Below are 26,672 nucleotides of genomic sequence, written 5' to 3'. Positions count from 1 at the left end.
AAACAAAAATACATATTTTTCTCAATACTAGATGAAATGACTTGTTAAGATAACTGTTTTGTATATGTTTGCTGCACAGGCTTTCAGGGAGGAGGCAGGTGCACCAGCAAGCTGCAAAAAAATGAGAAACCAGCTGGTCAGAGTGACACATGAGTTAAAGAAAAGGCTCTAGAGGAATGCTGCTCATTTACCATTGTGTACTTCTGAGAGACAACTATAGTAAAATGATTATAGCTGGATTATTGGGGTGTGGGAAGCGGGGTGGGGGGATGGGATTTGCAGGGTGGCACCGTAGGTCAAGACTTTGGGATATAAAGGGATAAAGATGAGAATAAGCTTCCTACAGTGCTGGTGGGTGCGGTTTAAAGAGGCCCAGTAGTTCAGAGCTGGTCTACAGGTTCACACAGGGGAGAGGGAGGGGGCAGGGTGTTTGGGGCCACACACTCTTACCAGTGGGAGAGCTCCTGAGGACCCAAATGTCCTGAGTGGGGCTAGCAGGACTAGCTGGGGCTGAGAGCTGACTGCCAGGTGGAGCACCTAACAAACACACACACACTTTAGACACTCACTCACTGTATACCCCACATACTGTGGCTGGGAGTGGACCTATCAAGCCGACACTGAGCACCATAGGGCTGACGGAGCAGAGACCAGGATCAGGGTGCTGTTTGGGAGGGAAACGTGAAACCTGGGAGGACGTGTCACAGGTGGTGGAAAGAGACCAAACAGAGGGGAGAAGTTGTGAGTGCGTGTATGTACCTGCAGGATCATAGCCGAGTGTGTATGAGTCTTCAGTCTGAGGGGCGGGGCCGTGGCTTGAGGGAGGAGCTCTGGAGGTAAAGAGTTGTCGTTGACATGGCATGGAAGCTTGACGGGAGAGAGTGCCCCCTGCAGTCAGGGAGACAGGTGTGGGAGGAGGCAGGCATGCATGAGTGAGGGAAAGTCTTTCATGTACATGCATAGTGTGTGTTTCAGTTGGAACTGCGTGCACAGGTATAGGAAAAGGCTGTAAGGTGGCAATGAAAACCTTTTTGAAGTACGGTGAGTACATTATGAACAGCTAAAAAAGGGCATATTGACTGTAAATCCTCTCTGGTGTTACATAAGAAGCTGCTGAATGGGAGTATAAGATCACCAGCAACGCTGAGAGGGCTTACTTATCCTTTGTGTGTTGTTGGTCCATGGTTGCTGACACCATTGACATTATCGCAAGGCTCAGGCACACACACACACACACACATACACACAAACATGCTCACACACACTGCCGAGTTTGCCTCATAAGCAAAGAGCCTGTCACAGACTTTAAGTCAAACTCTCTGTTTCTTTCCCTCAAGCATGAGCAGACACACACACACACTCACACACACAGCACACAATATCCCAACGTCGACTGTGAGGGCTTTAGCACTGAGCTGACACTTTGCAATCTGGCCATAGTAATCCTATAAATGTGCGTCAGTGTGTGTGAGTATCTATGAATGTGTGTAGCCTGGCTTGCTGAGGACGTAGAACTGAAGTGTGTGTGTACGGGTGTGTCTGTGTGTGTTATTGGACCCCTCACTGTGCTCACCACGCCGTTTGAATGTCAATGACTTTACAGCTGCAAAACAAGCCCAGGACTCGTATTCCTTTCATCCACAGGGATTAAATCTGATGACTTACAAGCATGCTGAACCCTCCAGTGATCAAGCATGCCAACATGATAGATCCTGCTTGTGTACGAGTAGGGTTGGGCAACATATCGATATAATGATATTGTGACTCTTAGATTTTGGATATCGTAATATGGCATAAGTGTTGTCTTTTCCTAGTTTTAAAGGCTGCAGTACAGTAAAGTATTTTCTAAACTTACCAGACAGCTAGCTGTTCTATTTTTTGTCTTTAGCCACTTGGTCAATATATCCACATTAATGACTATTATTTATCAAAAATCTCTGTGTAAATATTTTGTGAAAGCACCAATAGTCATCCCTACAATAATGTCACAATATTAATATCAAGGTATTTGGTAAAAAAATATTGTCATATTTGATTTTGTTCATATTGCCCAGCCCTATGTACAAGTATAGAGATGCATTCTTAGCCCAAATATAACCATTGCCCTGAGTCAAATTAGTCACTTCAACACCACTCTGCCAGCTCAAGCCCACAATGTACCAGGACTAATCTGGCCCTGAGATGGACTTATTATAGTCAGAGCATGATATAGTAAACATTCTTACCACTTTTACTTTGCATATTAAGTCAATATCATCATGTCTTTAATTAATCAAAACACATTCTTTGACAGTGCTTCATTTTCCAAACATTTCAGGGGGCCCTGGAGCAAACATTTGCTGTTGAACCCATATGGACCCCCAACTCCCACCTCTGTCCATTGTGTATATACCCTGTTGCCTTTCCTACAAGTTCAGTCCACGCAGCAGAATACACATGGCAGCTTCATTATATGCCAAGACAACTAGTACTCCTATGTTAGAATAACACAAGCTAGCACCTGGTTTTCTAAGCGCCAACTCGTTTTTAGTTATTTGATTAAACACATCACACACTATTTAGGATTATGCACCATGTGCTTTAGTGATGAAAATTCCTAAACAAAATTATCAAAAAAATAAAAAATATCAGAAAGTAATCAAATTACCACAATCAATTCACATGGTGTAAAAGTGAGATTTTTGGGGCCCTGGGGCAGTTGCCTACTTGCCCGGCTTGGTAATCAGCCTTGAGCATGAGCCCTGGGAGTCTAGAGTTACTGAACTGCAAGTTATCTCTGAGATAAAAGGAACATAAAGATGCTAGATGTGATTAAAATGCACGTATGTATACTATACACATGTCTACAAAGTGTCTTCAGTGGTGAAACAAATATTCAGATCCTTAACTTAAGTCAGCAATACTACAGTTTAAAAATACTCTTTAACAAGTACACTCCAGCAGCAGCAGGCAGCTGTTTTCAGTGAGAACACTCACTGTGCACAACCTGTCCACAACCAAACGGCAGACAGACAAAGTTAGCGACTATCTGGTGAACATAGTGGAGCATTTAGCAGCTAAAGAGTCGGATATTTTTCTCAGGAGTTGATGGAGACCAAAACAGAGCTAAAAGGAGAGTCAATATTGGACTTACATTCAACAGTTGGCCATAAACATGACTCCAAATTAATGCTAATGTTCTGTGTCTGCTGGATGTGTAAATAGGTCACTGCTTGCTAACACATTGGCTATAAAAACTTTATAAGGCCATAAAATGTCCCCAAGTGGCCAAAAAATCTATTAATATGGGTTCAAGTAAAGATACAAATATCACACTGTAAAAACAGTAAAGGTACAAATGTATAATCAGTAAAATGTACTTTTAAGTATCAAAAGTGAATGTACTCATTATGCAGAATGGCTCCCTTTCAGGGTGTTAATTAATATATGATATTATTGGATTATTATTATTACTGATGCATTAACATGTAAGCAGCATTTTAATATTGAAATCTGGTTTATTTTACATGCTGTTATTTTACATGTGTGTCTCAAAGACCTCACTGAGTGTCTTTGAGTTTATGCAGATGTTGTGTGCGAGCTGTTTGTATGTCTACCTGCTCTTCTGCTGAGGACCTCCACCACTGAAGGGGGGAAGAAGCCCACCCGGTCCGTTCCCCGCTGGGTGTCATGGATGTGACCTTTCCACCGGCCGTCTGAGTGCTGCTCCAGGACCTGACCCCAACAAATCATGAGCACACTTCAGCTGAAATGTTTGTGTCATTGCAAACAGCTGTGACAGACATGAATGTCTGTACCAAATTTAATGGCAATCCATCCAATAGTTGTCAAGACATTGACAGGAGAACACCAAAGTCAGTAGGATTCATTCTCTGGTGACCATGAGTCTCCATACAAAAGTTCATAACTTTCATGCCATCCTTACAACCATGCCACTAGCATGGTTAAAAAGTGTATAATTTACTTGGAACTTTGTGGATCAGTGTTACAAACGTTTTTCCCTTGTCAACTGTACATCATGCCTAAGTATGCATGTCATGTGTGTGACTCCTCCAGGCATGCTTTTAAGACCATAATGAGAGAGCCAATGAACTGGAAATATACTGTCTATTCATTGTGAGTGTTAACAAAATGCCTGGAGAGGACAAAAACAAACACTGCTGCCTTCTGACAGAATACTGCACAACAACATACAGTACGAGTTCAAACAGGAGTCTGGGATGTCACAGCGACTCTTATAAAGATATCAAAATACATGGGAGTAAGCACATAAACACGCAAATGCACACATGAATTAGTGCAAGAAGTGTGTGTGTGTGTGTGTGAGTGTGTGTGAGTGTGTGTGTGAGGGGGAATGAGCAAACAAGTTGGTAATGAGAGAGTGACAGCAGCAAGTTTCTGCCTGTTTCTCTTCTGTGGTCTCCTGCTCAGGGTACACTAAATTATCCTCCAACATCCCACACAAATCCTAACAACAAGACTTCACTCACTAAAGTCTTCACTGCATAATCCTGTGATTTCTCTGCCAGTGAATAAACAGAGTAAAGCAGCTGGCAGAAGGTATACAATGACTTTCAGCTGAATCAATTTTACAGTAAGTGCAAGAAAACAGGAACAGACCAGTATTACAAGTAAAACACAACAAGCCTTCACTTGGGAAAGGTGCAGCACGGTGAATATGTGATGCCAAACAGCATAACATTTCTTAATCTGAACCATTAATGTCAATCCACAAGCTTACATTTTTACAAACGTATCAATCCACAACAACTCCAAAAGACGCGTGTTGTTTTATGTGTATACATGATGCATACAGTATACACAAAAATCATGCATACCTCAGTACATTTCCCACAAATAAACTGTGATCTTTAAAAGAAGACTGTGTAGTGAGACTGTGTGCACCACACACATGCTTAAGACAAAGACTGAATCTAATTAAATCTAATAATAAAACACTAATCTTTGCTGTTTGCTCTTCCCTTTCTGATGTGTGATTATGATGATGAGTTATTTGTGCTGATAAAGCCTTACAGGTTGCTCTGGTATTGTTGGAAAACCTCACTGGTGTTGCACAATCTGTGAAATTATGCCGCTTCTCTGCCATTCTTTTTATTGTCAGGTCTAAAGACTGGTGAACCAGACAATTTTTTAAATACAAACAGGTGATTAAGTGCATGTCTAATTCCACCTATGGCAAACTGTAGGAATGGAAATCAGGCTCGTACAAATTTCACAAAGACTAAGATTTATATAACAGAACCATGCGTATGCACCACTTTGTAGATATGATGAAAATAATGTGTATGCATATGTGTGTCTTTGTGCGTATGCAGAGTTTTATTCATCTGGCCCCGAGTCTCCTCATCATAATCCATCCAATAATTCTTGGGGATTTCAGTCTGGAGCAAAGTGGTGGTCCAACAGAGCAATTCTGCTATCCCTAAAGCCACATCGGTAGCGTGGCTAACAATGCAGTTTCATGCCATATACTTAGAGGCTTCTTGAAAACTATTTTATCCATTGAATTTCTGATATGAGTCACCCTAGTTGAGACAGTTTTGATCTTGTACACTGTGCTGCTGAAAGGACAGCTGGTTGTAAGAATAGTGATGCTGTAGTGGAGGTCACAGTTGGTGGGGATTGAACGGCTGAACATTTTGGTAACGTCCCTGCATCTAAAATTTGGGGTCAGGAATGAGGGCCTAGTCACCAATAAATTTGATGTTTCCTTTAAAGCCACTGTGTGTGGAATTTGAACATTTCTAACTTTGGCACCCCCCAGTGGACAATGAAGACAATGTGGCAGACAGATCTGACACAGGCAAATGAATGGGGTGAAATGAATACACCAATTTTCACTAGGATTGTCTCATTTTTTATAATACAAAAACATAGACAGAGATGCTGTAATCACATTAAGATTCACATAAAGCATCATATGAAATTAAGCTGCTGCCTTATTAACAAAGCTAACAAAGGCAAAAAGAAAAATTGAATTGGAATTTTTTGTCTTCATGGAGGGCAAGGAGCCACTGTGCAGCTGGAAGACATTAAGCAGGAGTTTAGCAAAGCTACCAACAGTCAGTTGAGGCACAACAATTCAAGCAAAAACAGGAGTACTGCAGAGTGAAACCATTACTTGTATACTAGACAGCCATTAAAGAGACCTGCTTCTCTCTCTACAAACATACACAGACAAAATCAAGTACCATAATGAGGTCTCCAGCCCGGAGGTTAAGGGCGGTGGGGTCGTGAAGGTTCCAGTAGTCCTTCACTGCTCTGACCTGGAGGGAGCTTGATGCCTCTGCAGAAAAAAAAAGACACAGAGCCATCATCGGAGGGCACAAATGGTTTGTTTTACACCATGAAGATCGATTTTGACCCTCTGCCATTTAGCAGCCTCTCTTCCCTCATTTCCCCTGCCTCTGTCTCAACCAAAAATCAAAATTTCATGAAAGCATCAATTAATTGTTGAAAAAAGTAGTATTTCAAGAGCTACCAACCTCTCAGCAGTTGTTTGATTTCCCTGCTGGCTGTGGAGGTGGTGAACTGGTTGACGATGTCCAGAGCTGTCTGGTTGTACGTGTTGCGCATGTTCACGTTGATGCCCGCCTAGACACACAAACACATACACACACACAGACACACAGAGTGTGGGATTACTGTGGGTGGGATGCACTTTTAAAACAAATCCTCCCTCAAATGCCTCCCTCCTTTATTAAAGAATAACACTGAGAAACTGGTGTGATGTGAAGTTATGCAGTTGTTCTATCTGTAGCTTACATACAGAAATATCTGTTTTGTTCTTTAAAATGCCATACTAGCTGAACGAAAATTATATTTCCATCGACTTTGCTTACATCAAGCAGCAGCCGCACTACTTCCGTTTTGCCATAGAGGGCAGCTTCGTGCAGAGACGTCCCTGCTTTGGTGGCTCTGTTGATGTCAATACCGGCTTTGAGCAACAACCTAGGAAATCAAATCAAAAACACTCATATAAGGCTGCAGGCAACACTCACACAAAGATTAATCTATTCAACTGTTACAGACATCTGCAACATCTCATTAAACCATATACCCCCCACTCATCCACCCCCACGCACACACAAACACAAGCTAACAAATATCTCTGGTTCTGTCAGAGGCCCAGAAGAAAGCATGCTGATGGCATCGTATCCAGAGAGCTGTGCAGGAGGAGGAGGATGTGCAGGAGGAGGAGGAGGTGGTCCTGGGCTCACTATGTGAAGGTTGAGTCAAGTTTTGAATATGTAAACAACATTGAAGCATGGCTGTAAGAAACTGCAGGTTCATGTGCACATGACATTTTTACCATTTGGGTTCCATGGATGCTACACTTCTGCATACTGGGGGTTGTTTCTTTTTTTTTCAACTTTATTTTTATTGGGCAAAGTTAAACAAACACACGCAAGTTATTACATTTTTTTTTTCTTTTAAATTCTATTAATTAGAAGTACAAATTTTGTAATCTTTATAGATTTCCTTCACTTCCCTGTCCCAAATCACTTCCCCAACCCATCCAACTATTTATACTCAACTCTTCAGTTAATCATTCTCTCGATCAACCGGTTTGCATGCCACCTTCACTTCTACTTTCATCCACACATCTTCATCTCTACCCTCATCTACTGCCCTCCGCCCCCTCATCGACTCATCACTTCTATCTCTGGGACGGTACCAGAAACAGTTTGTTTATAAAACCATTAGTTACCCAATTAAAAACAACAACAACAACAACAAAATAAACAGGCACAACAAACAAAACATAGGTAACATATACACCAAAAATAATATAAAAACCATAACCCTGACATTAGCTGCCGCAATCACCAGAAAGCTACTTAAAATATAAATTGATGAAACACAAAAGTTTCCCAAGCATGCATAGCTCCATGCTTCCCCCATCACTTGTAGCCAAGGTTATTTGTGTAAATTCCTATAACTACTGACTGCAATGTGTCATAGGTTGGAGGTCAGTGTTATTGCTTTCCTGGCTGCTGCAAGAAGTATATGCAGTAAGTGTATCTTTTTCCTGCTCATCACTGCTTCTGAGATGGCCCCAAGGGCACTTCCAAAATATATCTGTATGGTTTGCAGACTCTCTCCACATTTCCTCCAACATGTACTTGTTTGACTGGGTGCTATTTTGGAAAGGATGTGAGGAGTTCTAAAGAATCTGTTAACTATTTTCCACTGCACTCATAAGTTTGCATTAGTGACTTTATGAGTTTCTGAAGCAATATTTTCCCAAACGTCCTCACTAATTTCTAATTCAAACTACTCTTCCTATTTTTGTTTAATATGAAGGGTGTTTTCTTGTTTCATACTAGATAATGCTCTATATAGATTGAATATCGGTCCCTTTGTGATTTCTGTTTTTAATCCCTATCAAGTATTGTTCAATAAGGGAATCAGATTTCTTAAGGCTATTCCAATTTGGATGTTTAAGCAAAAAACTTATCTCAAGACATCTAAAAATAACCTGATCTTGGCGGGTTAAATTCATTAGACAACTGTTCAAATGTTTTAATTCCTAATCCTCAAAGAGTTGGTGGACAAAACTAAGATTTAGTCTCCATCTTTAGTATCCCGTGTCTACTTTTAGGGGTATAAAATCTTTTAGATGAGCAACACATGACAAAATTGATACATGACTAAGGAGACCAAAAGTCTGCTGCACCATGCTATAAGACTAGTTTTTGACCATCTACCCAAGGTCTCTTCTAGGGCTTTATCCTCAGTAAATGGAGCATTTGACAAGGGCATTGGAGTATAGACTGACCTCTCAATCTCCAGCCACCTTGTGCCCACCCTGTCAGAAATCCAGATGGTCAATGCCCTTAGTTGACAAGTCAACCAGTGCCTAAGATGAGGGAATCCCCACCCTCCTTTTTGTTTGGATAATTGTAGAACTTTGTATCTTACCCGCAGGCGCCTTCCCTGCCAAATAAACCTGGATATGAGGTGATCTAAAATTGAACATATTTTTTGGTGGTGTGAGAGGCAGAGCTGAATAAGAAATAGCAGCCTAGGTAGTACATTCATTCTAATACTCTCTATTCTACCTGAGAGAGTAAGGTGTAGCACAGCCCATCTGTTAAGATCAGCAGATATCTTATCAATTCATTTATTATAGTTTGCCTTATATAACTCTTGTGGTATAGTGGTGCCCAAGTATTTTACACCTTGCCCTGCCACTTGAATGAGAATGATGCTCTCATCTGGTGCATGAGAAGCAAGTTCAGAGCCAGCGCTTCTGTTTTATTAACATTAACTTTATATCCTGAAAGGTTCCCAATGTGGCTAAGCAATCCATCAGCTGGGACTGAACTTAGAGGTTCCGATATATAAACTAAAATGTCATCTGCATATGGAGAAATTTTATGGAGTTTGTTGCCAATTTCTATCCCTTTGACTGTATCATCTCGTATCACCTGTGCCAATAGTTCAATGATTAATGCAAAAAGGAGCAGTAACAGCAGGGACCCCTGGCATGTTCCTCTACCTAGACCAAGATTGAGACAAATACCCATTAACTCTGACCGTGCTTTGAGGGGCAGTGAACAGAAGATGTATCCATCTGATGAAGTTTGGGCCAAATCCAAATTTATCTAAGGTTTTAAATAGAAACAACTTACTAAATGCATTTTCAATTTCCTCATTACTTATCAGCCTGTCTATGAACTCAGATGAAACAGGGTCTATCTTAGGTAGTTTAATGGATCTTAGATAGGAATCAATTATTTCTGAGTCCCTTTCAGTGTTTTTGTCTGAGTATAAATCTTTGTAAAATGCAGCAAAAGCTTCTGAAATTTCATTTAGTTTATATAGGAATGGTTTGTCTGATTTGTTACTTTTGATTATTTGGATTATTGTGGGGCTGTTTTTTCTCAACTGAGATACAAAGAGGGGGCTAGCTCTACTCCCATGCTCGTAGTACTGTTGTTTCAAGAATCTCAAATTTCTTTCATATAAAAAAGAAGATCATCAAGTTCCTGTTTAGCCTCGTTAAGCTTGTGGAGATTTTCGGCAGATGTATTTTCTTACATAATACATGTTTTTTTGAGGTAATCTACTTTTTTTCCAGTTCTATATGTTTAGCTGCCCTACCCTTTTTTGAAATTGAAGCTAATTGAATTATTTTTCCCCTTAGCACAGCCTTTGCCCCTTCCCAGAATATGATTGGGGATATGTCCTCTTTATCATTAAATTCCAAATTAAGGGCAAACTCATCTTTTAAAGTAGCCTGAAATGCTATTACCAAAATAAAGTTATTTTTCTGAGAAAAAAAAATCCCTGTTCTTACCTGTTTACTTTGACAGAGTATTAAAATAAACATCTTGTTATATTACAACTTTATCATTGGAATATTAAAATGTTTTTTGTAAAATTACAATTTCATATCATCATGTTATGTTTTACCTAGAATTATGACTTTTACTCATGACATGGTTTTATTCTCAAAATACCTATATTTTCATAATAAAACAAAGTTTTTCTCAGAACATTAATAGTTCATTCTCAAAATCTTAGATTTTTTTTTCTTAACAGGGGCCATAATACTCTGTCATACTGATTCTTTGGACTACCACACATGTAACAATTCTGTTTCAGTTTACACATCTGATTAAGCTACATAGATATAAACTCAGCCTTTGGTTTGAGCTCACTGTACTGAAGGTAGAAATCCTGATGTTGGTTTGTGAAATGTGAATGCTGCTGACAAACACTCTTGACTTGACAAGATCTCACTAAGTGCGAGGGGGGTTGAACAGACAGGAGAAATATTAAGCAATGCAGTGTGATGAAAAAAAGTAGTTGATTTACTCTCTGCATACACTGCAGCATATACTGTACATCAAATATAGAAGATATCAGGGCAATGGCTATCAACTTCCAGAGTCCAGGGATCTCTAATGGCTTTGACAATAGCTTTATTTCATTATAAATTCCATGAATTAAGAGGATGAGAGTGACTATTTTACACTTATTACTATTATATTTTCACGTGTAGAATGATTGTTCACACATATACAACACTAAATCAACAACAAAAATAATCCTGTCTCTTCCCTGTGCAAATATTTGCAGCCTCAGTTCAAACCAGACCTAGAAAGCTCCTCCAGCTATACAAAAAGTAGGTACTATAAGACATCTCCCGCATAAGTATGGAAGTCTTTGAAGAGACATAAATCCCTTAGTAGGAGATCACAGCTAAATTCTGCTGAGTAAACCCAGAATAAACTTGTGTGCTAATGCAGTGAATTTTATTTCTGTTTGTGTAAGAGCCTCCCCTTCTCTCCTGCATATCTTCCATTCAACATTCCAGTTCAGAGGAGTGAGAGTGGAGGATGGAGAGGGTGTCGCAAGAGAGATCAGATAATTAGGGGAGGATGGAAATCGTTAACAGCATGTCTGAGAGGCAGGGTGGAGTAGCTTGGCGAAATTTACATATATATGCTGGCATAAAAAAAACACACCAAGCTTCTACTGGGTATTTGAAAAGTGTAAAGTTACTGGGATTAAATATCACTATAGTACAGAGTGTTTTCTCTGGTGGGGGTTTCTGGGGCTACCTGAGGGAAAATGTTAAACTCCTGCAGCAGTGCATTAGGGACTGAAACACATAAGGTATTCTGTGTAGTATAGGTCTAGTGCAGTGCAGTAATAGTACCAGTACTAATGGTAAAACCAGTAATGGTAATTATACAAGAGGTAGCACAAGCAGTACTGTTAGTAGTAGCAGTAATAGAAATAGCAGCACTGACAATCCTAGTAGTGGTAATAGTGGCCATATTAGTAAAAAATAGTTACAGTATTATTAATAGTAGTAGAATTAGCATTAGTAGCAGCAGCAGTAGCAGTATTAGTTGTTGTTGTTGTAGTAGTAACAGCAGTCACAATGTCAGTAATAATCACACAGCGGCAGCAATAGCAGTGGTAGCAATAGTTGTAGTAGTAGCAGTCGCAGAGGGTTTACCAGTACTAATAGAAGTAGTAGCAGTAGTTGTGGTAAGAGTTGTTATAGTAGCGGTATAAGTGGTAGCACTGACAACTCTAGTGGTAGTGGTAGCAGCAGAGTAAATTGTTGTAGTAGTAATAGTATGTTATTACTATTATAATTCAGTATTCTATTTTATATGTCATTGGGTTTTATCTTCCATCATATGCATTCTATGTATTCTAGTTTAACTTTATTTTATTCTATCTTATTTTTATTATTATCAAGTGAGTTTTATTTTCCATCTTATGTTACATAGGTGCTGAGGTCAGTGGTTGGTAGGTTAGAGAAAAAAGACTGTTTCCTGGGTCAGCTTCGGGTTGCGCCCGACACAGATAAGACCCATAGTGAGGTTAAACCCATGGGAAGATGTTCTGGGGTAAGCTGAAAGAGGCTTATTTCGGTTAATCAAGACCAGTGGTGAGTCTGTGTCCACTGGGAAAAGGGAGGTTCTGTTATGCCTATGGCTTCAGAGACCTAGACACTGATTTACAGATTGTGTACACATGGTGTACACAATCTATAAATTGATGTGAAGCACTTCATGCATGTAAATCATTTTGTTGTAAAGCACTTTGAGCTGCATTTTTTGTATGAAAGGTGTTATACAAATTAAGTTATTATTACAAATAGTGGTATAAGTAGCATGCATAGCATTAGCAACAGTATTATAGTAGCAATGCCATAGAGCAGCAGTAGTATTAGCGGCACCAGTAGCTGTTGTAACATTAGCAGTAATAGCTGCAACAGAGGTAGAAATTAGGGGTGGGTGATATGGTGAAAATATAATTTTTTCAGGCAGGATCACGATCCACGATCTCATCACGATTCTTTTGGGTGGTCATAAGTAGTAGTGTTAGTTACAGTTGTACCAATAGTAATAGCGGTAGTAGCCCTCATTAGCTTTAGCAGAGAGTGCAGTTGTAGTGTGTAAAGGAAATAGTTGTAGTGTAGTAAAAGTAGTAGTAGTAGTCGTGGCAGCAGTAACAGTAGCAGCAGTAAAAGGAGAGCGGTAATATTAGAATTATATACATATAATATACATATATATATATGTATACGAATATTCGAATACTGATTTTGCCATTCAAATGCCATGGCATCAAATTGAAACTTCAAAGCATTCAGGTCAGCCCTTAAGCATTAGTAGCAGCTTTATTGGTAGTAGCAGCAGCAGCAGTAGCTGTGGATAAAGCAGACAGAAGCTTGCAGAAAGATGACGGGGCAGAAATAGAGACATGATAGAATTCTATTACAGTGCATTTCAACGGCTCCTTGCTGTGATCTTACTTGATGATGTCTTTGTGCCCATTCCTGGCTGCCAGGTGAAGTGGGGTGGTTGATGGAGAGTCTAGGCTGTCATGCCCTCCCTCTCCTTCTAACAGCGCCGCCACCATATTACTGCTCAGCAGCAACTGAGCCACCTGAAGAGAAATCAAAGACACGAAAATGAAGATGAAGTGTGAGTCATGAGAACAGAGGAGTGGCAGAATCAGGGCAGGAATTACAGTATTAGCAATACATAAATATACAGTACATGCAAAGCCGAGCTGGCTGAGTTTGCGGGATATAAATATATGGATTGAAATAATATACAGTATACAGTGACATATATATAGGTTCAAGCTAGTACATAGAGGCTCATCCACTACCAGCAGCTGTCTAGAGATACCACATCCTCCACTCACACACACACACTCACTCACAAACTCTATGTGTCACAAAAAACAGCTCAAAGCCTTCTATTCTTTCACAGCTGAACTGCAAACTCAGACCAGACGAGAGAACATTTAACAGGCATGAGAAGTGTGTGTGTGTGTGTGTCTAATTCTGAATTACAGGGCCAGCTATACATCTCACAGCCAGGCTTATCCACAGATGTGACAGAGAAACAGAGAAACACACTGCAGTGTGCAATCCCCTTAATGTTACAGTGCGCGCGTGTCCAAAAAGAGCCACTGAAGCCTATTTTCCTTTCGCTCAAACAAGCTTAATTTAGCTGGGTCACTTCATCTAAGCCATGGTTCATGTTTGACATAGGCCGTCCCAATCCAAAAGGGGCAAAACGGACTTTTAACATGCAAATAATTGGATTAGAGTGACTATATGAATGAAGCAAATCACTGCATGAAGTTTTAGGATGTTACTGTACTGTCCATAGACACAGGCGAGCACACACATATTCACACTAGGCCAGTGCATAAAACTCTATGCAGATTCAAGATTAAGACTGTGTCCTCACAGGCAGAGATATGCATTTGCACTATTTTTGTCTGATTTGTGAAGCTGTATGTACATGGCTATCTTTTATAAATAGCCATTTTTGTGAATTTGTGCACATAGCACAAACCTTGATTTCTACTCCCATAGGTAGTCATATATTAATGTATACCCTTTAACAAATTGTTTTCATAGAAACACCTTTGTCTGTTCCACCAGTCTATTGATAAAGAGACTGGAAAAGGAGCAGAATTTCCCAAATGGCATTGCAAGGTCCTTCAGCAGCCCCAGAGCAAAAATCTTTACACAGGTCATTTTAGCTTATTAAAGATACATTTACTGAGCACTTTATTAGGAACACCTGTGCAATCTAATGCAATTCAAGACAACAGCTCTGCCATAAATTCTACTTTTAGGAAGCTTACACATTTTCAGTTTTTGTTGACATTGCCAGAGATGTGATAATTCTACTTTATCATTCAGGTCATAGTGGTGGTGGTGTGCATTATATTAAAAAGTGTTCCTAATATTCCTATATTTTAACATACATTAAGGGGGAGAAATATAAGAAACACAAGCTAAAGAGAACCAACACTTGCTGTCTACCACTTGCTGACATCTCCTGTACTCTCTTGGACCTCCATGGACTCTGTGCCTACTGTACAAGGCCAGCCAGGTGGGGAGGACTGGCTTTGGACCTGTATGAGAGCCATAAGAGTCTTCGCTATCCATACTAGCTAAAAGTGGCTGCTGCGATAATGATGGTCAATTTGTCAATCTGTTTCTGTGTTATATATTCTGTAATTCACTCTCTATACACTAGTTGCAATTGTGAATGGTGGAGTCCGCCATTTATGCAGTGGATTCATACTGCCTTCACACACACACATGACGAAATCGTAATACAGAGGCAATTATTATTGACTGGCTTCTATAATTAACATTGTATCAAACATCAGAAAACATCAGAAAGGTAATCAGTTATGATTTAGTTTTATAGCACTAATATCAAAATCATGGAAACAATGTAATACTGGAAATACCAAAGGCAGAATAAATACAAAGAATAAGACTGAGCACACAATCTTCATAAAAATTAATTGTTTTTAATTTTCCTTAGATCATGGATGATACTCAATGGGTAAAATCTTATTTATGACAAAAGATCAATTTTCTCACACACACACATAAAAACACATACAAAAATTCTCATACCTTCAATCTGCCAAACTCGCAGGTCAGATCTAGAGGCGTCTTCTTTGCTTTGTTCATCATGCAGGGATTCGACTGGTGCTGCAGCAACATCTCAGACTGAGAGAGAAAAAAAAACAGGAGAAAGGACAGTGTAAGTGATATCACCTCAGTGTAAGTGTAAGTGATATGACATACACTCACATGTCAATCATCCCGACACATCCTGTGTGTGTGTGTGTGTGTGTTGATGTTTTGTCTTTGAACAGAAAAGAGGAGCATATGATAGCTCCAGCGCAGCCTCTGTTCAGGATTGTCAGTATTGTGTTTGATGGTGTTGTACTGAAGAGGTCAGGGCTCAGTATGGGTTATATGACATGTTGAGGTGTGATATGCATATGTATCAATTAAGACAAAACACCAAACGGATGAGGCTGGAGGAAAGGAATGTGTGCGTTCACTACCTTTAGACTCTTGTGAAAAACCTGTGTCATTGCATTCACGGTGTTACTTTCATTGTTGGTGGACAATACATGCTGAGGCAGAAAGGGAGTAGATTTCACTGAAATGAGAGGACTCGTAATACTTTGGAAATTTGCCTTCGGCGTCACAGATGTCTCTGTGTGTGTGTGTGTGTGTGTGTGTGTGTGTGTGTGTGTGTGTGTGTGTGTGTGTGTGTGTGTGTACTCACCACTTCATAGTGTCCATACTGAGCAGAGAGGTGTAACGGTATCTGTCCATCATGGGAAGGGGAGTTGACTGAAGCGCCGGCTCGTAGCAACAATAAGACGGAGTCAGCTTTACCCTGCCATGCTGCGTAGTGGAGGGGACGCATGCCTACAGACAGAAAGATGAGTGAGGGATGGAAAGGAAAAGACAGTGAGAGGTGCATATTACAGGGGTATCAACTGAATTCACATGTTCAATTCAAACCAGATGATGATTCCGCCAGGGTTATCTTGGTTTAAGAGGCACATTTTTAACAGAAAGCCAGCAAACTTGGGGCATGGAGTTTGAGTGTTGACCAGGCAGCTCATTTGCAGTTGTCTTTGTGTCCACCTGATAAATGTAAGTCCAACATTCACTGTCCTTTTAGCTTTGTTCTGGTCTCCACCAACTCCTAAGACAAATATCTGTCTCTTTAGCTGCCAAATGCTCCATTATGTTGAGCAGTGAGTCACTAACACTGTCTGTCTGCCGTTTGGTGCTGGGAGGTAGCAGGTAGCAGCAGGTTTATCAGAGCCTTTTTTTCTGAAAACAGCTGTCTGCTACTATTGAAAAGAAGGTTAATGAGAGCTGTGGGACAGAACCAAAGTAAAGTTTCGGGCTGTAAAACCAAAACAATGAGCTGAAAGACACTAAATGCTCTGTAGAGCTGAGGGGAACTACAGACCCGGGTGATTCTGTGGGTTTGACACTAGCGACACTTCACACATTACACATAGTCAGTTGATCCACTGTTGATATTCATCAGTGCAGCTTTAAAAACAAGTCACAAATACACACTTTTATTTCTAAAAAAGGCTACGTAATTTCCTAAAACAGCTGGGAATAATAGTTTTTAGCAAAAATGACTCAAATTTGGTGGAGTGTTTACAGCAGCAGGATGGTGTATGTAGGATTGACTCAAACTAAACTGTGTGTTTATGGTAATGACATAACATGATGTGTTCTTAATTGTAGTGGAGACTAACAAAAAAGAACCTGCAGATGACAGGGTTGTGTCAGTTGCATTGAACTGATGTGGACTCAAATCTAAAGAGGACATATTATGCACATTTCCAGGTCTATATTTTTAATCTGGAGCTCTACTGGAATATCTTTCCATGATTTACAGTTCAAAAAAACTCCCTATATATCTTAACCTGATCCTTTGCACAGCCCCTCAGTTCAGCCTCTGTCTGAAACAGACTGTTTTAGCTCCTGTCTCTTTAAGGCTCTGTTAGGCCCACTCTGTTCTGATTGGCCAGCTCTCAAAAGCTGTGGAGGCTATAGAAGGAGGATTTCACCGCTTTTTCTTGTTCTTTACTAAAAATGTCAACTTCTCAAATACATCTGTACATGTTCGAGTCGGAATCTAATCTGAAATATGAGAGTGGACAATGCAAACAACAGATGGAACAACACCGTTTGCAAAGAAGGCTATGGAACGGACAACCATGAGTCAATGTCAGCTCGTGGGCAAGGTAGAAAAAAACGTTAAAAAGATGCATTCAGGGCAGGTTGAAGCCTGAGCATCTGTATGTATATTGACCTCAAGTTTTGGAAGTTTGACCACATTTAACATAGACATCATAAGAGTATATAAATAACAGAAAAGCAGTCCCCTTTAATCTTAAAAATCTGACATCAACTTCTTGAAATGTCAGAAATTCTAACTTGGCAGCCATGGAAAGGTTTGATCTGCTGAAAAGTAACATAATTAACAGCTCAGTGTTAGTTTATCCACAGTAGATGTTTAATAATCAAAAATTTAAAAAAATACAATTAATATTTACTAGTGGTTTAAACACATTATGCCTCATGTCCAATTAAAATCAGTAATCGTTTCTTCAGCGGCAATAAACATTATGATGGTCAATCAACACAAGCTATTCCAAACGACAGAAAAGCAGACAGGAAGCACTAAAAGTTGAATTTTAAAACGGTCCTTCATAAATCTATAGCTGACCTCACAGGCATCACACACATGGTAATGAGCACTACACGCCTCTGGTCTAAGCAGCAGAGCTGTCACTCCCTCACAAATTCTACAATATCTGTTCCACTTGGAGTCTGAAGATATTGGCTGTAGCACAACTGTCACTTCAAACTTCAAAGTGAATCATATTTATTCATATGGGTCAAACATATTTTCAGCTGAGAGTGTCATAAAGCTTTTGAAAAAGTTTCAGGCTCCATTTAACCCTGACTGACTTCCCAAGTGGGAACACTTTTTCTCCTTAGTTGTAGGTTTGTCTGACAACACCGGTTCAGCTGGTAAACCTGTTCTGTCATCACAATACCGTTGATGTCCTTGATATCCACCGTGGCCTGGGCCTCCAGCAGCAGAGACAGCAGCTCCGTGGTGCCCGTCAGAGCAGCGTGGTGCAGTGCTGAGAAGCTGTGGGTGAAAGAGAGAGAAAAAAAGAGGAAGGAAAAAAAAAGGGGAGTCAAGGGGAAGAGACAAGGAGATGAGAGAGGTTATAAATCAAACTGATTTCTTTACAGCAGGTGAGCCCTTTTCAAAACTTCACACTGATACCAAGTGTGTGTGTGTGTGTGTGTGTATCTGTGTGCTCTCATCAAAACTTCAGACTGAGAAGTGGTGTTTGTGTGCCTGTATAATCCCATTACAAACTGCAACCTGAGATAAGAATTTATGTGTGTTTTATGAGTATGTATCCCCATACACTCATCAAACTTCAAACTGTGTGTGGTTAAGTGTGTACAGTATGTGTGTGTGTATGTGTGACTTCATCAAAGCCAGTCAGAGATGAAATGTGTGTGTTTGTCTCTGGGTGTCTGTCAGGTCGCAGTATATTCCGCCGAGGGAGAAATTAAAGGCATAAATTCTTGGCGACGAGTTTTGCTTTCGCTTGAGGCGACGCGGCTCAGCTCCTGTTCCAGAGGAGGTGACCCTCTGAGACAAAACACTCCCCACATGTGGGGATTCAATAATAACTACAGCACAGAGGGCTTTCAGGTGATTTCACACAGCCTCTGGTAGTCACAGTGGAAGCCCTGAGCTCTCGGGCACCTGTGGCAATAAACAGCCTGGCTACATTTGGAAACTGAATGTACTGTGGCTGTCTCAACAAAAGCCATGTTTAAAGTTAGTTTGTTAGTTTCACCGACAGTGAAACATGGTGGTGGGAATATTCAAGTCTGGGGGTGTTTTGCCCACTCTGGAGTTGGACACCTGCACTGAATTGACTCCACCCTGACCAAGGAGACGTACCACTCCATTCTTTAGAGACATGTTATACCCTCTGGTTTACATCTTTGTGGAGAAGGATTCATACTGTAGCAAGATAATGACCCCAAACACACCTCAAAGCAAAGAAGACCAAGGAGTCCTGACTGTCATGGACTTTCCTCCACAGACCTCAACCCCACTGAATATTTATGGAGGCACTTGAAGACTGAGAAGCATTCTGTGACATCACAAGAAGCTCTTTGGAACATTGTCAGATCATGCTGGGATAACAGGGCTCATCAGGTACTGAACAGACTTGCTGAGTCCATGCCAGCTCAAGTGCATGCTGTCATTAAAGCAAAAGGGGGATGAATACTAAGATATCCTGAAATTCATCTACATTTTTCAAAGATTAAACTTTTCACTCAAATTGTTAAGCTGACATAATCTTTTTTAATGAAAAAAATAGTATTACATTTGAAACAAATGCAAAACAGGAGTATCTTGCTTTGTGGTCTCACTTTATGTTTGCATGTTCTCCATGTGCCTGCATGAGTTCTCTCCAGGTGCTCCAGGTTCCTCCCAAAGACTAAGAACACCCAGTTTAGGTTAATTGGTGACTCTAAATTGCGCGCAGGTGTGAATCACCCCTATGATTAACTGGTGTACCCCGCCTCTCACCCACTGTCAGCTAAGATAGGCTCCAGCTCACCTGCAACCCTCTAGGGGATAAGCGGTATAGAAAAAGAATGAATGAATGGATGAATGGATGAATGGATGAATGAATGAATGAATGAATGAATGAATGAATGAATGAATGGATGAATGAATGAATGAATGGATGGATGGATAGATGGATAATATCTACATATCTTAGTCCAAGATCAAAATAAAACCTTATTAAATCCATTGATCCATAATAAGGGTGAAGGGCAGAAAATTCATTAAACTGTAGGTTCCAGCTCATTGTAAACTGAATATTTTGGGGTTTTGGTTAATCAGATAAAACAAGACACTTGAAGACATCATCCTGAGCTCCTGGAAACTGTGTTTTTACTATTTTCTTACATTTTACAGAGCAAACTATGAATTATTTAATCAAGAAAATTATTGACAGACTAATCAATAATGAAACTAATCATTAGCTGCAGCTTCAATTAAGTTTGAAAAAGCTCTGTTTAGGAATTAGCATATGAGGAAGCTTACACTCCAGCAACCCCACTAAACTCATCATGTGATGCGATTAAGTGCATGTTTAAGACCTTTTTAAAGGTCATTTTACAACGAGTCAGCCAGACACCAACTCACGGAGTTAATTAGCCTGCTAGCTAGAGCTGAAAAAATCTGCTAGTGACAACTGTCATTTAAGCCAGCAAAATCCATGGTCGCTGGCTAGAAATGAGAAACCTGCCTTTGTCTACCCGTGTCTGACATCAAGGATCCATTGTTTCATTACTGAGCATTTCAAGTGATAAACCTGCATATATACTGTGTTAGAAAAACTTGATCAGTGTAGCAGCAGTAACTAATGGGGGCGGGGCTGACTGAAGGGTCCTTTAGATTTACTGTAACTCTTTCAAATAGAGACTAGACAACAATTGTTGTTTTTTTTGTTTTTATGACATGCACTTTGTTTAGTCTTCCCTCTTTTCCAATCAGATGCAGTTTTTGTGGTATCTATCAAAGTGGGCCATCTGGCATTCAAAGAATCCCATTCTACAAGCCGCTGTGTGTGTGTTCATGCGTTAGCCTACATGCAATGTGTGTGTGTGTGAGTTGACATAGGCCTGCTGCGTGTGTCTACATGCGGGGTCATTGTAGTGGGTGGGAGGTGATACACAATAGGGGTGTTGAAATTAAACATGTCCGTCTGTGAGGGAGTGTGTGTGTGTGTGTGTGTGTGTGTGAATGGTACAGAGGAGGGGGTAAGTGATATATGAGATCAGTGCAGAGAGAGTGCAGAGGAGAAAGAAAAGTGAGTAAACAGTCACTTGTCAATGAGTCAACACCATCAGAGAGAGAGAGAGAGATTCAGACAGTGTGTGTGTGTGTGTGTGTGTGTGTGTGTTTAAGAAAGTGGTTGGAGCAGGTGACTCAGGATATGGACAAGTAGACGGATGGATAAATGTGTGCATATTTGTGTGTTGCTGAGGAGCATTGAGGCCTAAACAAAGACACAGATAAGATAAGCCACTTCACAGACTGGAGATCCTTCAGATTTCATATCTACACACACTGACATCTAAACTTTTTTCATCTCTAGCTTGTCTTGCCACACAGACACCAAAAGTTTGTATCACAAAGTGAGTTCAGCTTAGTCAGGCTCTGTTTGGGTTACTTAGCTTCACTATGTCTAACATTGATGATCCTGGAGCTGGTTATCCTCTGGCTCTGTTCACTCGTTAGGAGCATGTGAAAATGAAAGAGATGAAATTCCTAATTACAAAAAAATTAGATTAAGAGCAGAGTGATTCATTTGAGATAAGATGAAACTCATGCTAACCACAGGGGAATTAGGTAATTGCGGTAAAGATATACTGTATATAATATAGTCACAACTTCAGTTAGAATAGAAATAATGCAATGACAAAGCACTACTGTTAAACTTAGGCTAAGTATATAAATAAGTGTGTGAATTGCCATACTAAATTCAACCAGTAATTTCAGCATGTTCAGTATTCCTAAGTGAGCAGGAAAAGGAAATGGATTATGACACTGACTTTTATGGTGTGTTTATACATGATGAACAAACTTTTATATACAGGCAATACATTAAAGAAATAAGCTTATTCTCTTTTTATCCGAGCCAGGGGGTGATAAACCTAGCTTAGCATAAAAACTGGCTTCACGCTAAGTGAAAATATATGCCCCTAAAACTCACTACTTAACATTTTACTTTTCATTTAGTGAACATTAAGTGTTGAAAGGCATTTTTCAACTTTGGACAGCGCACAGCTAGCTGTTTCCCCCTGCTTCCAGGCTTTATGCTAAGCTAGGCTAACCATATCCTGACTGCAGCTCCACGTAACAAACAGACATGAGACTTACATCTTCTCATGTCTGGGACAAATTTCATGATGTGGGATGGGATATTTTACTTCAAAGTTGCAACTTACAACTATTTTTATGATCAATTAATCTGCTGATTATTTTCTCAACAGTGTCTAGAGTCCAAGATGACATCATCATGTCTTGTTTTTGTCCGACCACCAATTTACTGCAATGTAAGACACAAAAAAGCAGCACATTCTCACATTTGAGAAGCTGAAACCATCAAATTGTTAACTTTCTGTCAATCAACTTATAGATTAATCAACTTATTGTGGCAGTTGTATTATTTACTTCACAATAAAGTGCATGAGTTGTCACATCCTGGGTTCTAACTACACAAACTCAAGAACTTTCATTTTCTTCTTCTGTAATGGTGAGACAATGGCTCAACTGTTTGTCTGTACAAGTGTGAGAGTAATGAGTCATACTGTGAAGACAAAGACAAACAGCAGACAGTCACAGGTAGGGAATGTGCTTCTTTTTTTTTAATCCCACATGTCAATCAAGACATAGCGACTCTTCCATTGCATTCTTCTGACTCAACTTCATGCCTGACACACATACACACTCCTCTTACCCGTCTGAGTCTTGGTAGTTGATGTTCAGTCTCTTGGTGGAGCCCAGTAACTCTGGAAAAAGACAGAGATAGAGAAAGAGAGAAAACGAGGGGGGGGGGGGGGGGGGTGAATGGAAAAGACCATTAGTATTTAGTGACATATTTGTCTTTTCATCAGAGCTCTCCACAAATCCCTCCATCCCTGCAGGGCCCTGTGTGTGTGTGTATGTGTGTGTGTGTTTTTTTTTCCCCCAGCACTTCTTCCCGTCATCACTCCTTCCCTCAAACAACCTGACAGTCTCGACAGGATGGAGAGCTTTCCTCACCTCCTGGTGCCTCACCCTTCCCTTCCCTGTCTGACACCCTCACGGCAGCCAAATGATTCATAAACAAATGATTTTGCCTCGCAGAAATGTACCATTCCACCTCATTTACACTACTATCTTATCATGGCTCTTTGGAATTGAGAGTGACAACCATGAAAACACAAGCCTGCCAGGATAAAACATACATTTATGTCTTTTTCCACAGCAGCACTCGGTGCAAAAATAGCATAAGTCATACCAAGTTAGCAAGACTGAACAAGTTTTTTCACTCACCTTGCATCAGACAGACTGCTACTTGTCCCATGTTTTACTCATTCACTCTGTACTCCATGAGAGAACATACTATAACTTTCTCATTCATGCTCTTTCACTAGTCCTCCTTCAGTGTGTGGTGTCACAATAGCAAAAATGAACAAAAATACAGTGGAGAGTTGAATTATTGTCTGTATTCTCTTAAAATACTTGAAAATTGTTTTTCTCAGTTGCTCAAATTTAATCCCAGTTGACTAAAGTGGTTAACAAACCGGTCCCAGCAGTGACATAATGGAAATATTTTCCTTGGGAACCTCGAGAGACAGCTACAAAACCATCCAATGTTCACAATGGAAGCATACAGTAGTCATTTTTGTTATCTAAGGTATCAACGCTGAAACTCCTTCATTGTGACGACACTACTTTCCTCTGGTTCAACATGCATAATCCTTTTTTGTCAAGGAATCATCCAACTCCAATCAAATCTGGCCATCATACCGAAATGCTCTTCATCATCCTAAATGATATCAAACTAGACTTCCATCTTCAAATATCATGCATCTACCTCTATCTGCAGCCTCTAATGAGGGCAGGAAAGTCTCCTCACACAGCTAAATATCCTTGGACGTCCTACAGCAGAGCTCTACTGTAAAGGCCCCACTGTCCACCAAGACCCACACAGGAACCAGACTGCCAAGGCCTCTGAATACAGAGCCATTCATCGCAGTCAATCTCCCTCACTGTTTTCTCCCACTTAGGTGTGGAAAATCACATAAGCGTGGGGAACGGACAGAGATAGGAAGAGATATGGAGTTAGAGTTAGTAGTGTACCAGGAACAGTAAAGAGATTGAAGTGTCCGATTTAATAGCCTACTTCGGAGTTGCGTCCATATTGGACAGTTCCGTATCTCACAATTTATATTCAGTTCCATGGCAGAAAGTAGTGTGCCCTTTATGTAGTGGAGGAAAAATGAGAGGGGTAGATGACTGTGTAGCGAATGCAAATAAGATTCACCTTTTTACTATCTGAAGGAGAGTGATTATATGCACATCGTGTAGGTGCAAGCCTATCAGAAAACAGCATCAATGAAAAAAAGTAGCACTCGCAAACTTACTCCAAGCCAAAAAGTTTAATAATGACAATGTTTTGATCCTACTTGGATCTTTGTGAGGTCAGAATGTATGAAAAATGTAAACCAACTTACATCTTATATATAAACAGTATCAGATGATATATATAAGATGTATGTGTTATATTTTGAAGTATAGCTTTTGTATTACTGCTTTTTTCTATGTACTTTATTGAATTGTTAATTGTTTTTGGATGTTTATCACCCTGGGTGGTTTAGATGGTTAACCACACCTGCCATCATACAGCTTGTCAGCCTATTGGTGTTCATGATGTATAAATATGGGTGTGGTTTACATTTTTCAAACATTCTGACCTGACGAAGATCCCAGTAGGATCAAGCCAAATGTCCGATGCCAAAACGGGTGACATTGAACATAGTTTGTGCATAAATTGAACATTAATCTGTGTTCTTCTCCGATGATGGTACCACCATTAGAGATACTGGGATACTCTAACGAAAGCCAATACTGTTAGCACTGCTGACAATGCAATACACCTACAGTATATCCTGACCAGCGAAATGATTGTGATATTAAGGTAAATGTAGTTTTTGCAGCTAACCAGGTAGAGCAAGACACTAATAAAGCCAGGGTTAAATATTAATGCAAAGGAATACATTTAGTGCAAATTTGATTTATGATAACAGACAATTCCAATACTTGAAACATGTGAAAGTTCATAACAGCTTGGTTCATAACCAGTTGGGTTTTTGTAATTTTGGTCATTATTTTTATCAGTTAGGATAACACTGCAATGACCAAAGTAATTGCTGAGACAATGGGGCATGAGCAGTCAGACTGGTTGTAAATAAACTAGAAGTTTCGTCAGATTATCTAAACTACTTTATTTGGAGGTAAAATTGAAGGTGAGTACACATGAAGTGCTGGTAATAATCCAGAGTTTCAATGGAAATTCTGAGCAGTGTGCAATTTGTAAGATATTGGAATAATCCTTTATAGAAATGTATGAATGAAACTGAATGGGAAGAATAATGGATTATATAATCAAAAGGGAATGCTTAACAGCAGCAGTGATAGCAAAAACAAGAGGAATAGAGGAATATGAATCAATTTGTGAATTCATGGAATATAATTGGGTTCCCACTAGAGCACTGATTAAATATTCAATTATTTCTTTCTCTCTGGTTTATTAATGTTATTTTCAAGCTCAGAAAAGTCATAAAGGGAAAAATATTCTGATTTCCACTGCAGTTGAGTAGACTATGCATTAAAAATACATAAAATCCTCAAAAAAAAAAAAAAAAAAGCATGAATTCATTGATATTCCTGACTATCCCAAAATTTACACTTCTAAAATTCCACAATATTCAAGGAACTTCATACAGAATCTCTTCCACTTCTTCTGGAGCTCAGTGGATAAAGAAGGCCTTTTTATTTCCATGGTTAGGAGATCAATTTCCACTGGAGCCTGCCGTTTTACAAATGCACACATTCACAGCCCTGCAGGGGGGCTGTGGGGGGGGGAATTCTCCACCAAATGGCAAATAATAAAGTGCACAAACTGGCTACAGTCATGCTTACAGTCACATTTGATTTTTATCATTTACATGCTGGTCTGAACACAGTAGAGCTTGAGCTTCTACAGACTCAAATGCATAAAAAACAAGAGTCTGAAGGCACAAAAAGGCACATTGATAATGAGACAGATAGAGGGGCTGGGCGTTGGGCGGCTTGCCAAAACGGGGTCTAAACTGTCCCAGCGGTATGGAGAGAACAAGGCCTTTCAGGAGTTCTAGTTACAACATGAGCCGACATTCCTCACATAGCACACCCACCATGCTATCCTACTCGCTGGCTGTCTCTCGGACTATGTGTCCACTAAACTGTCAGCTCCCTTTTCTCTCCTCTGCTTTCTATCCTCTCCCTCCTTCCCCTTTTTCTTCACATAAGTGATAGGGGGCTCGATTACATTGCCAGCATGTTGACTCTGTGTGTGTGTGTGTGTGTGTGTGTGTGTGCTCCTACCCCTCACCCCTAGTAGCTGGTGATAACAGATGTGTAGTA

At 40.0% G+C, this 26,672-nt stretch overlaps 1 protein-coding gene across 3 annotated transcripts in view; it reads right to left on the bottom strand.

The window, feature by feature from the left end:
* The window catches only part of LOC121886673 (caskin-2-like), a 65,429-nt gene that overhangs the window by 12,631 nt on the left and 26,126 nt on the right, over nucleotides 1-26,672 (bottom strand). The window contains exons 3-13 of one of the 3 annotated variants that reach the window (XM_042396862.1): nucleotides 22,960-23,011; nucleotides 18,439-18,536; nucleotides 16,125-16,270; nucleotides 15,458-15,553; nucleotides 13,313-13,446; nucleotides 6,864-6,972; nucleotides 6,507-6,615; nucleotides 6,213-6,307; nucleotides 3,597-3,714; nucleotides 760-888; nucleotides 451-537 (exon numbers count right to left, since the gene is read on the bottom strand). In XM_042396862.1, coding sequence (XP_042252796.1) covers nucleotides 451-537; nucleotides 760-888; nucleotides 3,597-3,714; nucleotides 6,213-6,307; nucleotides 6,507-6,615; nucleotides 6,864-6,972; nucleotides 13,313-13,446; nucleotides 15,458-15,553; nucleotides 16,125-16,270; nucleotides 18,439-18,536; nucleotides 22,960-23,011 — 1,173 coding nt within the window. The remainder of the gene's footprint in view (nucleotides 1-450; nucleotides 538-759; nucleotides 889-3,596; nucleotides 3,715-6,212; nucleotides 6,308-6,506; nucleotides 6,616-6,863; nucleotides 6,973-13,312; nucleotides 13,447-15,457; nucleotides 15,554-16,124; nucleotides 16,271-18,438; nucleotides 18,537-22,959; nucleotides 23,012-26,672) is intronic. The other 2 variants (XM_042396863.1, XM_042396864.1) reach the window with 2 other exon arrangements.

This window comes from Thunnus maccoyii, chromosome 20, assembly GCF_910596095.1.
Source record: "Thunnus maccoyii chromosome 20, fThuMac1.1, whole genome shotgun sequence".
NCBI lineage: Eukaryota > Metazoa > Chordata > Actinopteri > Scombriformes > Scombridae > Thunnus > Thunnus maccoyii.
Note: the sequence above shows the minus strand (reverse complement) of the source record. Positions and strands in the feature narration are given on the sequence as shown.